Below are 14,385 nucleotides of genomic sequence, written 5' to 3' on the forward strand. Positions count from 1 at the left end.
GGGCTGCCGTCTATGGGGTCGCACAGAGTTGGACACGACTGACGTGACTCAACAGCAGTAGCAGTAGCAGACTTTTAATTAGGTTGGTGATCACCTATTTGTAGTATCTGAATTCAGAAGTTAGCAAAATACCTAGTAAAAGCCATTAATTAAAAAGCAGCAGACCAAATTAGAAATGCAAATATTATTTGCCTTTCCTATTTTGTGGCCCACCACGTTCTAATAACAGGCCAAATGGTGATGTTAGCAAGTGAAATACCTGAAGCTCATCTGACGTTTCATTCTGAAATCCAACAAAAGACCCGAGTGACTGTGGACTACCTTCAGTTTTTGATCTGGTTATCTGCTGCCTCACAGTACGCAGAGCAGAGTGACAGCGCCACAGAAATCGTCCCTGGAGTGAAAGCCCTAACGCAATCCAGTTCAATTAAATCACACCCTTTAAATAACGTTTTGTTTCTTTCCTGCTCCTTCGGACTGAGAGACAGCTGGTGGCTTTTCTCTGATTGAAGCTGAAAGGCTGAAGCTGATGAACTGAACATTTCCCACAAGGCAATTCAATTTTTGATGCCTCCCTTTCCCCCCTTAAAGCCAGACTGACCCCACACTGGTCCATTGTGACCTTTGGACTCCTTATCAGTCACCTCTAGTCTCCGATAGGAGTTGGACTGGCCAACCCACAGACGTCCACTCTCCAGTGAACAAAGGCTCGCTATGTAAAAGAGACAAGCTGTAAGCAGCGATAACTATCTGTAGAGAAGGTGCTGAACTCATCCTCTGTGTTCCAGCAGCATGTCCAGGACTGCTGCCACTACAAAACAGTGAAACTTCACCCCAAAACTTTCTCTGCCTGTGATTTAAACACACACCTTAATTAAGGAGAGAGCTCAGTTTCAAACAGAGGCAGGCAACCAACGTTAATGAATCCAGCAGGCAAGTGCGGCCTGCGTTCTAACATTCTTTTCTCCTTGCAGTCTTTTTTTCTTTAAGTTGGCCAGAAGCCCCTCTGGATACTGTTTAGATCTGCACAGACATTCAAAGTAAGATTCTTTAAGAGCTTTAGAAAATGCATACAACTCTTCTCCTTTCTCCTATATTCAATACTCAAAAAGCCTTAAAGATGAAAACTTTTTTTTTTTTCCCAAGATTTTAAATGGCTTGTTCCCTAAAAAGTTTCTCTCTCCAACTTTGGGAAATATACACTGGCTTTTACAAACCAGATGAGGAAATTCTAACTTCACAAATTTAGTTACGAGCATTAACAAACTAATATATATGATCATTTTTTTAGACGGTTGGATGGCATCATTGACATGAATCTGAGCAAACTCGGGGAGATAGTGAAGGACAGGGAAGCCTGGCATGCTGCAGTCCATGGGGTTGCAAAGATTCGGACACCACTGAGCAACTGAACAGCAACAGCAGCAATCCTTAGTAAGACAGAATTTTAGGAAATCTCAATGCCACTTCACACTTCCTAAACAGAAAACAATGAAATGCTGTTCAAGGTTAATTTGCTGCAGGACCCTAAGTCAGTCAGTTATCTTTTAGCTCAAAAATCCCTAAATCAAAAATGGTGATGATTTTAGAATAAAAAAAAACAACACAGGGCGCAAACCCAAATTCACAAACACTACGTGTATATTCAACACCATCTACGGATAATTAGTTTTCCCCTCATCTTATCAATGTACTATTATTTCATCTTCTGGCAAGTTCCACTCAAATACCTTACAAATCATTGTCCATCAGTGACTGGGTATGAAAGCGATTCCTGATAGGAAAGACAAATAAGGATCAATTTTCCTGCGTCTTCAATTGGTTCAGATGAATTGAAGGATAAAATTGCTTCTACCTTGATTTTACTTTTTATTATTTCAGGAGCACTATGAAAATGAATTACTAAATTGCTGGAGGTACAGTTACTAAAATTGTAGACAGGTACAACATTTTTGGTGAGCAAACTGGCAGTCTGTACCAAAAGTTCTAGACATAGGTATACCCTTTGGTCTGGCAATCCCAGAATTGAATTTTAGGGTATTTCCTTCAGGGACATGTGCAAAGATTTAGACACAAGGATATTCATTCAGTGAGGCTTTGTTTATAACTGCAAAAAAACTGAACACAATCAAAATGTGCAACAATAGGGCAGAATTCAGTTCTATGGAAAACAAATAACTCTCAGAAAGGATATGAAAGAAACGCATTTGAGGACAATGGCAGGATGTTCCCAATATGCTTAGTGAAAAAAAAAAAAAAAAAAAACAGATTACAAAGCAGATGATAGAAGACAATCGCATTTTTAAAAGGATATACATACAGAGAAAGTTGTGGATATTAACAGAACAGTAAACATCTTCGGAAAATAATAAGGGTAATGCTTTTTGGGGAGAGGAGGATTTCTGATGTTTCTTATCATAAGCATGCATTATCTGCAATATTAAAAAAATAGCCAATACTTTTGCTTTGTTGATTTTAAGTACCAGTAAGACCAGTTCCATTAAGAAAATTTCTCACTCAGGACAAGTTCACTTTTAAGCTGAGTAGGTGGTAAAGAATGAGATATTATCAACTTTACAGTGCATCAGGTAGGCAAGTTTTTAAAGCACAGAGACTCTCCCTTTGAAAAATGTCCCCAAATTGACTTGCAAGACTGCCATAAAGAAGAGCACCGATATTCAATATTTTCTGGTTGATTTTGACTTTAATTGAGGGAGAGATTAGGTGTTGTCATTTCTTTAAAAAGCATCGTAAACATTCTTACGACATGATCATTTTCGGACTAAAAGGCATGTAACTTTGCTGGGAACTTCTCCAAGTGTCTAAAACGGCAATGAAGACGTCCAGCAGTGTGAGCACAGTGGACTTCCATCGTAACTGAGGTGGACCACAGGTGAGGCACAGGGTGAACAGGCCCCAAACCCATTCAGAGCCAAGACGAAGGTAGGTTTCTCAACAGATGTGCTCAAATGTATTTCCGAGGAGGTAAGAAATAAAGGAAGAAGAGATCATAACAAGCCAGTCTACAATCATCAGTGTTTCTTTAACCTTGGGGAGAAAAAATTACCCTGGGTTTAAATTCATTTCGTTAGAATCACGAAATGGAAACATATCCAGTCCCAGTCTGCCATTCCTCTCAGTGCAGGAGAGCATAACAAGGCACAGTCTGCTGAATCTTCAGTAGCTGCAGTAACTCTTCTTTCAATCAGTATTACTAAACTATCATACTTTGGGCCTTATGTAACCTGGCATTTATACAATTCTTGGTCTTTATTTTTTAGTTTTTGGTTTGTTTTCAGTTTTACTGAGATATAATTGGCACACTGTACAGCATGATGACTGGACTTAAATAAATCATGAAATGATTATCGCAATAAGTTTAGTGAACATCCATCATCTCGTACAGATACAAAATTAAAGAAATAGAAAAAATGTGTCCTTGTGATGAGACTTGGCCTTTATTAATTGATGTTTGATCATAGGCTTACTCATATATGTGTAAAAGAGCCTCCTGTCCACTAGGATGGTTTTTCTATGTATACTTAAAACTAAAGGGCTGTACATTGCCATTGCCTTCTCCGTACATTGCTTATAGAACGCTAAATAAGATGAACCATTGACAACCAGGCCATTAAACTGGTAGCCAAGCCATTAAGAACAAAATCAGCACACCCTTCCCCCGATAGCTCACTCCACTGTAAATATCACAAGCCCTCTCTTGGTGCCAATGGGAACCACCCTGCCCACCACATGGTGCTGATGTAACCGAATCTAGAGCTCAGCACCTGGAGAAAGCAGGGAAGGAGGTTTTGCTTTGGGTTACTTGAATGTGTTTCTTTCCTCCCCTATTCCCTTCTTCCTTTCTTTTTAACCATAAAACCACTAGCAGATAGTTTCGTGATTTCTATTCTCATGCTGCCTATGGGGATTTCACAGTGCACTCCCAGCCACTGGTACTGATTCAACAACAGCCTTTGTAAAATTGGCAGCCTTCCTAAATAAGCTATGTAGAGTCTGCAAATGCTGGTTACTGTGCTGTGTAGTCTGTGGGTACTCGATAAAAACTTGATTAAAATTCTGCCCACATGATATATCCAAAATATACTCAGAGCTATTTTCTAAAGAGCATGATCGGTCTTTACAAAAGTCTTTCTGGATTTCTCCTTCCTACCACAAATGATTAACAGCAGTCATTCACTGACTCTCTATGGCTGTGACATCTGCTACATCAGTCTTCCTTTTCTCTCACGGCTCAAGTACCCCTTACCTCTGCTTATACTAATCAAGACATGTAAGAGGGCCAGAAATAAAGGTCAGATGTCAAATCCTACCATAAAATCTTTACTAATCGGCTCATTTACAATAACTTTTTGTCCTCTGAATACTTAGAGCACCAATCGCACCATTCGTCTAGCACTTAGCTGAATTGTGTTCTTATTTATCCTTTAATTAATCTGTCTTATATCTCTCAACAGAGTATCCTCGCCACAGGAACCATGTCTTGTATTTCTTTGTATATCCCACCCTTTGCCCAGAATATGACAATGATGCAAATGATGGCATTTCTCCTACCAGGCTGTCGCACCACTCTAATTCTTTCTCCTATACTCTGGTTCATGTTCAAAAGGGCAGACATACTAGCTGTCATTTACTGAGTGTTTACTGTTTGCAGTACTTTATAAATATTACACTTAATTAACTTAAATTAACTACTTTTCATGCTAAGTTGCTTTGGTCGTGTCCGACTCTTTGTGAGCCCATGGTCTGTAGCCTGCCAGGCTCCTCTGTCCATGGGATTCTCTAGGCAAGAATACTGGAGTGGGTTGCCATTTCCTTCTCCAAGGGATCTTCCCGACCCAGGGATCGAATCCAGTCTCTTACGTCCTCTGCATTGGCAGGTGAGTTCTTTACCACTAGCGCCACTTGGGAAGCCCAATTAACTACATTAATTAATATTAATAGACACTATAAGCTCCATTTTATTGGTGAGGAAACCAAGTTTTATGGTGGTTATAAGTTGAAGGTCGCTCAGCCTGTAAGTGGTGAAACTGATTGAAACTCAAGTTTGTTTCATTCCACACACCAGACTATTACTATCAGCCACAATAACAAGTGACAAGACACTGAACGAGTGATCCAAGATACCTTTTAAAAATTTCTAAATAGAATATTTAATGAAAGGGATACTTTAAGAATTGAGTGTGAAATTTCATTGGGGAGGAATGAGCATCACAGAGGTGGGGTTGATAAAATGATCTACACCAAATCTGGTCAAAGAAATGACCAAAAAGTTCAGTTTCATACACTGTCAGAATCTGTTTCATTCCCCTCCTGGGAAGAAAAACTGACACTGAGAATTCACATTACCTCATAGATGTTCCAACTTCTCAAACTAAATTTTCCCCCCAAATAAAGATGATATAATAATAGCAAATTAAAATTTTTTTGGTGTTCATAAGAACTGGATATATTAACTTTGAGAGAAACACAGTAATTTAAAGATGCCTGGAACAGAGGAGAGTTCCAAAGAAATGACATCTCTCTTAAGAGCTCTATGTTAAAGTGATACTTATTTAAAATCAGTGAAGAAAAATGAGAAATACTCATATTCAATTTATTCCTTATGAAGATCAACTGGCTTTTATTATACAAAATTTAAAGAACAAAGATGAGACACACAACTAAGAAGTTAAGCTCATAAACCTGTTCAGCCTTCTGTTGACATTTCTTAGGTTGTAAACAGGCCTGTCTGTGGCATTAAGTTTTAAGAATACAGACACCACAGAAGACAAGCAATGTCAAGTCCACAATTAGAATTGTTAGGGCTTGAAATATGCTGTTACGGATCATGAATAGCCACATGAATCTTTGTCAGTAAACAGTAAGTACAAATGATGAAAGCAACAATCATAACTGAAATTTTAATTTTTCTTTCTTATTAACTATCTCTAGCCCTAGCCCTAATAAAATGAAGCAGATATTACTCCCCCCAAAAACATAAGCAACAATTTGAACCATTTCAAAAAATGTCATTATTAAAAATAATAATAATAATAATAATTCTGTGTCTTCTATAACTGGAAAACCGAACTTACAATTAAAAAAAAAAAAAAAACCTACTCTAGTACAGGCTAACACTGAGGTTTCTCTTTACTGGAGAATAATTCAAGCCTCTGGATTCTGTAATTTTAACAGACACACAACTAATGCCAAATCCCTCAGGTGACTAAAAAAAGGGTCACAGCCCTCTGAAAACAGATTAATGCAGAAAACAAGAGTGGCCAAATTCCCACAACCTGCAAAAAGGAAGTGAGCCCAAATAAGCCCTTTGGTGTGCAGTACTAACAATCTATTTATAAATCATTTACTACATCCTTTCCAAATCACAGGAACACCTAAAAAACGCCTTGATGCTTTTAGCATATTTCTTCAAGTTAAACCTAATTACATTAGTGGAAGCAACATCCTGTATAATTCTAACAATGCAAAGCTAAATCTATCTGAAAGTAGTTAGGATACTAATTATTATTATTAATTTGCTTTCATCTTAGTAATCCAGAAGGGCTTCCCAGGTGCTTCAGTAGTAAAGAATCCACTGACCAATGACACAGTGATTCTTTCGATCCCTGGGTGGGAAAATCTCCTGGAGGAGGAAAATGGCCACCCACTCCAGTATTCTTGCGTGGATAATCCCATGGACAGAGGAGCCTGGAGGGCTACAGGTCGCAAAGAATCAGACACGACTGAGCTCGCACACACGTAGGAATTCAGAAACATTGTGTGATAGCATCTACACCACTATTCTCTAGCCCCAAGGCAATTTTACATACGGTAATTAAGAAGATTCACATTTACTGGAGAAACCCAAGTAAGGACAGAGCAAGAGGATCTACAGTTTAGCCCTTCTGTTACTCCAAGATCCAACAGCTCTTGGAGCCAGAAAATGACAACATCCTTAATTATCTGGCTTTGGGCAATGGTTTCTCTGTAAATCTACAGAAATTGCCCCATTTCAGGAGTGATTACAAGTGAGCACACAATCTGAAGAACAGTAATTCAGAAAAAAAAATTAATTAAGACTTTATCAAAGAAATCTTGACTTGAGTGCATCACGACCTCACTATTCCTGCTCATCTTCTTTATGCAGTTAGTGGCCAAAGTTGAGGGCTTTCTCCCTCTCTGTTCCAAGCCAATTATTGCTCTACTTACTTCAAAGCAGCCTAAGTGTGGGTAAAGTCACACAAAGTTATTACTACTAATAAAAACACAAATGTACCTTTTACTCTGACAATTGAAAATTAACTTCTTTGTATTTGAAGACTGTAACACTAGGAGATTAATACACTTGATGCAAACTTAATTGATAACACTTTACACAATATTTTACCTTTTAAAGTTATATTACCTACCTATTTAAGGATCAGAAACAATCACGAAAATGGTATTGATTCAAAATAAAGAGACATCTCATGTCTTTAAAAACTATCAACATTATTATTAGTCTCTTTATCCACCAACCAGAGATAAAAAGCTCTTAAATCATAAATGAATGTGTGGCTTCAGTAACTGAATTACCAATTATTATAACTATGTTTTGTCCATTTCTGAGAGGCGAAATCTAGATTTTAAAGTAGCAAAGATGATAAAGACACTTATTAAATAGAACAAGGAAGTTAAAAAATATAAAGACAAAACAATATCATAAAATTATAACACTTAGTGTAGGACCTCTTGGTTCTAGGCTTTTAAAGTATAGAACTGCTGCTAAAGAACTGCTTTAGAGCTAGAAAAAGATGGGAGACTATACCTAAATCATTCTACACATCATATACCAGCTGGACAAAGATAACACCAAAGATTCAACAAATATCTGAGAAAAAAATCTTAAAAGTATTAGTAAACCAATTCCAGCAGTATGTTAACAAGTAATGCAAACAGCTTTAAAGGACGATTCAACTTTCGCAACTCAGTTATGTCACTGCATTGCCAAGAAAGGGGGAAATATTATCCTTCCAACAGAGGGCCAAAAAACATCTAATCAAATTCAGTATCTGTATCTAATTTTAAAATATTTGAAATCAGGAATAGTAGGAAATGCCCTCAGCTTGATACGTGATCTATGCTGGAACTTATAGCACACAGTACATCTATTCAGAAAACATAAAAAGCATCCCTTTTACAATGGAAAACAAGACCAGGAGCATTGCTACTCTTTAACACACTAAAGCCTAAGCTGAAGCAACAAAGAGTTACACTCAGAGAAAACTCATTTACAGATGATATAATCATTCACTCAGTAAAATCAAGAAAATCAACTAAAATATCTATTAGATATAAGGACCAAGAGTTCAGCTAGGTGGTCTGATATAAAAGCAAATATAAAAAGCAGTTTCACTACACACCTATAGGGACTAATTAGAAAAAGTCATGGGAAAGAAGAGCTTATTCACAAGAACAAAAACTTTATAAACAACTACCCATGAATATACCTAATAAGAAATGTCTGTTATATGAGGAAAAGTGTAAAATTTAAATGAAGTGAATAAACAAACACATATCACATTCCTCATCGGGAAGGCTCATTCTATAAAGCTGTTAATTCTCCCCAAAACTAGTTCAGTACAATTTAAATCAAAATCCCAATAGGGTTTTTAAAAGTAGGATTTGGCAAGTTGTTTCTAAGACTTATCTAGAAAATAAGCAAGGGTAGCTAAGATAGTAAAACACACACACACTGAGGGAGGCCTTGCGATGCAAGATATCAAAATGTCTACTAAATCTATATTAAGTAACAGTGTGGTAGTGGTGTATGAGAGAAAACTTTTTAATATATAATATGAATAGCATTTCAAATCAGGGAAGTGAGACTGGACTAAATAAATGGTACTGGACTCAACGACTATCCATTTGGAAAAAGGTGAAGTTAAAGCTCTACTTCATACAATAAAAACAGCGTGTCTTGTTTCATTGTGTTTCACTTTACTGCGTTTTGCAGATACCACTTAAAAAAAAAAAAATGGAAGGTTTGTGGCAACCCTATGTAGAACAAGTCTATTTGTGCCTTTTTTCAACAGCATTTGCTTACTTCATGTCTCTGTGTCAAATTTTGGTATTTCTCGAAATATTTCAAACCTTCCACTACCAAAAACATCAAGACTTGCTGAAGGCTCAGATGATGGTTAGCTTTTTTTTTTTTTTTCAATAAAGCATTTTATAATTAAGGTAAGTTCTGCTTTTTGTTACACACTTAGTAGACTATGGTGTAAACATAACTTTTATATGCACTGGGAAACCAAAAAATTTGTGTAACTTGCTTTAGTGTCACATTCACTTTATTGTGGTATCTGGAACTGGATTCACATTATCTCCAAGTCTGTCTGTAAAGATAAATTCCAGTTTTAAAAAGTGAAATAGTTTTACAGTGTAGACACACTGCTGCTGCTGCTGCTAAGTCACTTCAGTCGTGTCCGACTCTGTGTGACCCCCCAGGCTGCCCCGTCCCTGGGACTCTCCAGGCAAGAACACTGGAGTGGGTTGCCATTTCCTTCTCCAATGCAGGAAAGCGAAAAAATAAAGTGAAGTCGCTCAGTTGTGTCCGACTCTCAGCGACCCCATAGACGGCAGCCCACCAGGCCCCTCCGTCCATGGGATTTTCCAGGCAAGAGTGCTGGAGTGGGGTGCCATTGCCTTCTCTGGTAGACACACTAGAAAAATACAAAAGAGTACTTTTATAATCTTGGGAGTGGATGGGAAGAGTTTTTTAAAAAGCCAGACAGAAAAATCATAAAATTATTGACAGATTTTACTACATAAAAGTTAAAAACTTTTATACAAGATACAAAATGAAAAAACAAGCACTAGAGCCAGGAAAATAATTGTTAAGCATATTCAGAATATACAGAATAATACATGAGAAAGGAAAAAAACAAATGCCAATAGAAAAATAACATGCAAATCACAGAAGAAAAATGCACAAGACCAATAAAAATACAAAAGGATCCTAAAGTAAGGGAAATGCAAAGGAGTGTTTAAGAGCAGGGGTCCTGGGTTGAGGCTGCCTGTGTTTGCATCCTGGCTGTATTATCTCAGACAAATGACTTAACATCTCTGTGCCTCTCATCTGTAATTGAGGATAACACCTAAGTCAACGTTGTTAAGAACAGAGAATGAGATAATATGCATGGTGCTCAAAACAATGCCTGGCCCACAGTAAGAGCTCAGTAAAAAATTAACTGCTATCTAGTATCATTATTAATATTACCAGGGTTGGTGAAGACACCTATGTAAGTATATAAGCTGGTAAGAGCTAATTGGCAAAGCAAACTGCAAAGCTTGGCAGCATGTATCAAAATTTTAACACATACATATCATCAGACCCAGAAATTCCACTGCTAGAATTTTATCTAAAGAAATGTTCCCACATAGACACAAAGACATATGCATCAGGACTTCGCAGCAGTGTTAAGAGTTCTAGATGTGGAGACAGGAAATGCTGGTTCTAGTTTCAGTTCTACCAAGAACAAATCATGTAACCCCTGTGCCAATCACTTCATCATTTTGATTTTTCAGTTTATTTACTTTACAAAGTGTGAATGATGACTTACCCTATCTGCCTCACGGGAATACTTTAAGGCAGTGGTTCCCAAAGTGTGGTCCCTGGATCAGCATCACGAGCATCCTCTAGGAACTTGTTAGGAATTGAAATTTTCTAGTCTCACCCCAGACCTACAGAATCAGAAACTCTGGGAGTGTGGGCAGCAACCTGTGTTTTAATAAACCATCCAGGTGATTCTGACACAAGCTTAAGTTCAGAGAAGAGCACGTGTGAAATTACTTGCAGAACTAAAAGAGCATTAGTATTATAAACACAAAAAATAAAACTGCTTCTATCTTTCAATTTTATGAAAGGTACCTTTTAGATAATTATCTCAATATGCTCTCTGTTGCTGAGCTCAAGCTTCTGAAAGCACTCATGTGAAGCTAGGAAGTCAAACTTATATATGCAACCAAGTAAATAAATACAAATATTTTGGGTCAAGGATAAAAAGCTCAACGTCACCTCAAGAACAAATCAAGCAATGTCTCAAACATTCAAGTTTCCAGACTTCTGATCAGTGGTTTTCATAATGGGAACTCTTTTAATGACAGCCCTTGCCAGCGTTCTATCTACTAGTTCTTGATCCTTTCCTGAACTTTTCAGGACACAAAAACAGTCACCTGTTTGTGGATAAGCTATTTGTTTGGCTTATAACAATAACACCAGAAAAACCTTGGCCCCTTGCTTAGCGAATTCACTTCTCAGAGATTGAATGTTGGCTCTCTAAAAATAACACAGGTTCCAAAAAAAAAAAAGGTCATGTATTTTTCAGATGTTCACATTTTGTTGTATATGAAACCACGTGTAGACTCTGCAAGGGTATGGACTTTCAGGATCATTTGAGCAGTCTGATCCCACACTCTTGAAGTTTGATCAGATGCTGCTCTGGGTTGCTCACATATATTTTTCTAGTAGGATTAACACTTACAACAGTAACTATTTTTTGTTTCTGGAGTTAATTCAATCACTCCTTAATGTTCTTCACTGAGCACATAAGAAATAACAGTATATTTGGTGAGTTTTACACGAAGGTAAGGAAAGGCCTTAATCTCATAACGATAGAATTCCCAATAAACACAGTAATACCCACACTATTCTCTAATTTCACCTATATGTATATACATACCACAATTAAAAGTCAAGAAATAAGAAAGAGCATGTGAAATCACCAAACTAGTTATCCCAAAGGCCCTCCTCTAAAGGTCATTAACTTTCTTCATAGGAAAGCCCCTTAGATCTTCTTGAGGTCTTTTTATGCTGACACAATTCTCATAGGATTTGTTACACAGTTCACCTGGTTCTAAACCCAGAGCAAATCCAATGCAGCAATGAGAAAAGGAAGAAAAGCTCTTATGAGTGGGTCGTCAGCAGAGACAAGAGAACCATTGGGCTAAGAGAACTCAGGTGTACTCCCTTCCCCAAACAGACAATTAAAATTTGGTCTTCACTTAAGGACCTTAATTAACTCTTAACCTTTTGGTTGCTCCCATTCATCACTGCTATTTACATATCTGGCACTACAGGGAAATGCTCACAGTAGCTAAGTTTTTACTAAACCAGGCCTCAGAGACCATACTTCTCTTTAGGAAGGAGATTCTTCACCTTCTATAAGATCACATCACTTTGAGAACCTGATTTTTTAAAATATATGTATCTACCCAATATTTCCATATGATCTCAAGGAGTTCATTAAACTTCTAAAGCCAGTTCATAGCTTTAGTAACCATGGACCCCAAATTTAAAACTTTTGTGTTAGGAACCAAAAATGGGCATGTTTAAGTTAACAAAATTCAGGGTTTTATTTGGAATGGTCTTTAAAGATTTTTAAATGATGATGGACTGGGCAATACCGTAAATGTAAATTAAACACGATGGCTAAGGTAATACTAATAAATACACTTTAGAAGAAGTGAACATTAACAAGACTCTCTCAAGAAAAAAAAAGTGGCAAGAGAGAGACAAAAATGAAAGAGAAATAATCTGAGGATTCTTGAGAAGACTGCCTACCTTAGCAGCAAAACTCTAAGTGAAGCAAATGTGTTTTTCACTCCTAAGTTGAAGATGTCAGCAGTTAAAGAGAATTTCTAAGACTATAGGTCTTAAAAGTAACTTTGCAATTGCTAAGACAGAAGACCATTTCTACAGTGGTTTTGAGCACTGGCCTAGGAAACACCTGGGTTCTAAGGACAGTTTTGACATTTATTAGCAAATACTTAAAGCCTCAGCTTCCTTATCTGTAAACAGAATAAATTAGTTCAGAGGGTGGGTGTGATGATTAAATGAGATAATAGTACACACTAAACTCAGCACAGAGGCAAGTGGTCAATGAATGGCAGCCGTTTAGTTTTTGTTTAACTTCAATTTACCCATTTTTCTGTGCAGGAGTTTATCGTTTGTAAATTGTTACCTACCACACACATCATCTTTTATGATCCTCTGGGGTCAGAACCACAGTGTCTTCATTTTACAGTTTAAGAAAAAAGTCAAATGTACCCCCAAGACACTAATTAGTAGGAAAAGAAACGTGTACACTAGATTCCAAACTCCTAAACAAGATTCAAAACTCCTTTCCCCTGCAAAGCTCAGAAGCTCTGCCTTTTAAATTCTGTTTAATCTTTTAACTGTAGTTAAACATATATAAAATTTGCCGTTTTAACCATTTTTAAGTGTACAGTTCAGTGCCATTAAATATTCACTCTGTTGTGCAGCTCTCTCCACCATCCATCCCCATAACTTTTTCTTCTTCCTCAAATGAAACTCTATACCCATCAGACACAGACTTCTCATTCTCTTCCTCCAAACCCTGGCAACCAGACTACTTATGCTCAAGTCCTCCATGTAAGTGGAATCATAGTTCTTATATTTTGTCACTGGCCTATTTCACTCAGAATGATGTCTTCAAACTTCATCCACGTTGTAGCATGTGTCAGAATTTCCTTCCTTTTTACAGCTGAAAAATATTCAGTTGTATCCCAGACCACATTATGTTTACCCATGTATCCCTTAATGTACATGTGGGTTGCTTCCATTATCTTTTTTATTTTTAAAGTATTGTTCACACTTATTTTGCCATTGGTTACCCATTTTCAGATTATTCATTCCACCTCCCCCCCTTTTTTTTTTTTTGGTAAAAGGTAAAGTGCAGGTACTTCCCTGGTGGTCCAGTGGTTAAAACACCTGGCTTCCACTGCAGGGGAGGACCGGTTACAACCCTGGTCTGGGAACTATGATCCCATATGCTGCCCTCCTGCCTCTACAAGGTCAAAAAAAAAAAAAAGTAAACGGTTGATTTAATTCTATAGACTCTGTAACAAAGCAGTAAAACCACTATGTTGGGGGGGTGTGTGCTTTTTTCAGTACACCACCAAGAACCAACACAAAATGGAAAAGTTAAAATGCAAATTTGATTTGGTAACAGAGGAAACTGTTAAAATAATACATTAGATTTAAGACTATCTGACTCAGTGGTAAAGAATCTGCCCGCCAAGCAGGAGATGTGGGTTTGATCCCTGGGTCTGGAAGTTCCCCTGGAGAAGGAAATGGCAACCCACTCCAGTATTCCTGCCTGGGAAAACCCATGGACAAAGGAGCCTGGCGGGCTACAGTTCACGGAGTTGCAAAAGGTCGGAGACGACTTAGCGACTAAACCACCACCACCACCACAGAAATCACTTTACAGGCTATTCTTGGGACCTTTAATATAAGGATAATGCAAAGTTTCTACTGTTGGAGGTGAAACTAAAAAGTTCTTTAGGGTTGACCTGGGTGGGAGACAGAAATGGCTTAAG

At 37.6% G+C, this 14,385-nt stretch overlaps 1 protein-coding gene across 5 annotated transcripts in view; it reads right to left on the minus strand.

The window, feature by feature from the left end:
* SSH2 (slingshot protein phosphatase 2) overlaps positions 1–14,385 on the minus strand; it is a 246,552-nt gene that overhangs the window by 87,581 nt on the left and 144,586 nt on the right. Inside the window, exon 1 of one of the 5 annotated variants that reach the window (XM_019980927.2) lies at positions 260–8,537. The exons of the other annotated variants lie outside the window; for them this stretch is intronic. Coding sequence (XP_019836486.2) covers positions 260–282 — 23 coding nt within the window. The 5' untranslated portion in view covers positions 283–8,537. Of the gene's footprint in view, positions 1–259; positions 8,538–14,385 lie in introns of those variants that run through there. 5 annotated transcript variants of the gene reach the window in all.

The sequence above is a fragment of the Bos indicus genome, chromosome 19 (genome assembly GCF_029378745.1).
Source record: "Bos indicus isolate NIAB-ARS_2022 breed Sahiwal x Tharparkar chromosome 19, NIAB-ARS_B.indTharparkar_mat_pri_1.0, whole genome shotgun sequence".
In the NCBI taxonomy this organism is placed as follows: domain Eukaryota; kingdom Metazoa; phylum Chordata; class Mammalia; order Artiodactyla; family Bovidae; genus Bos; species Bos indicus.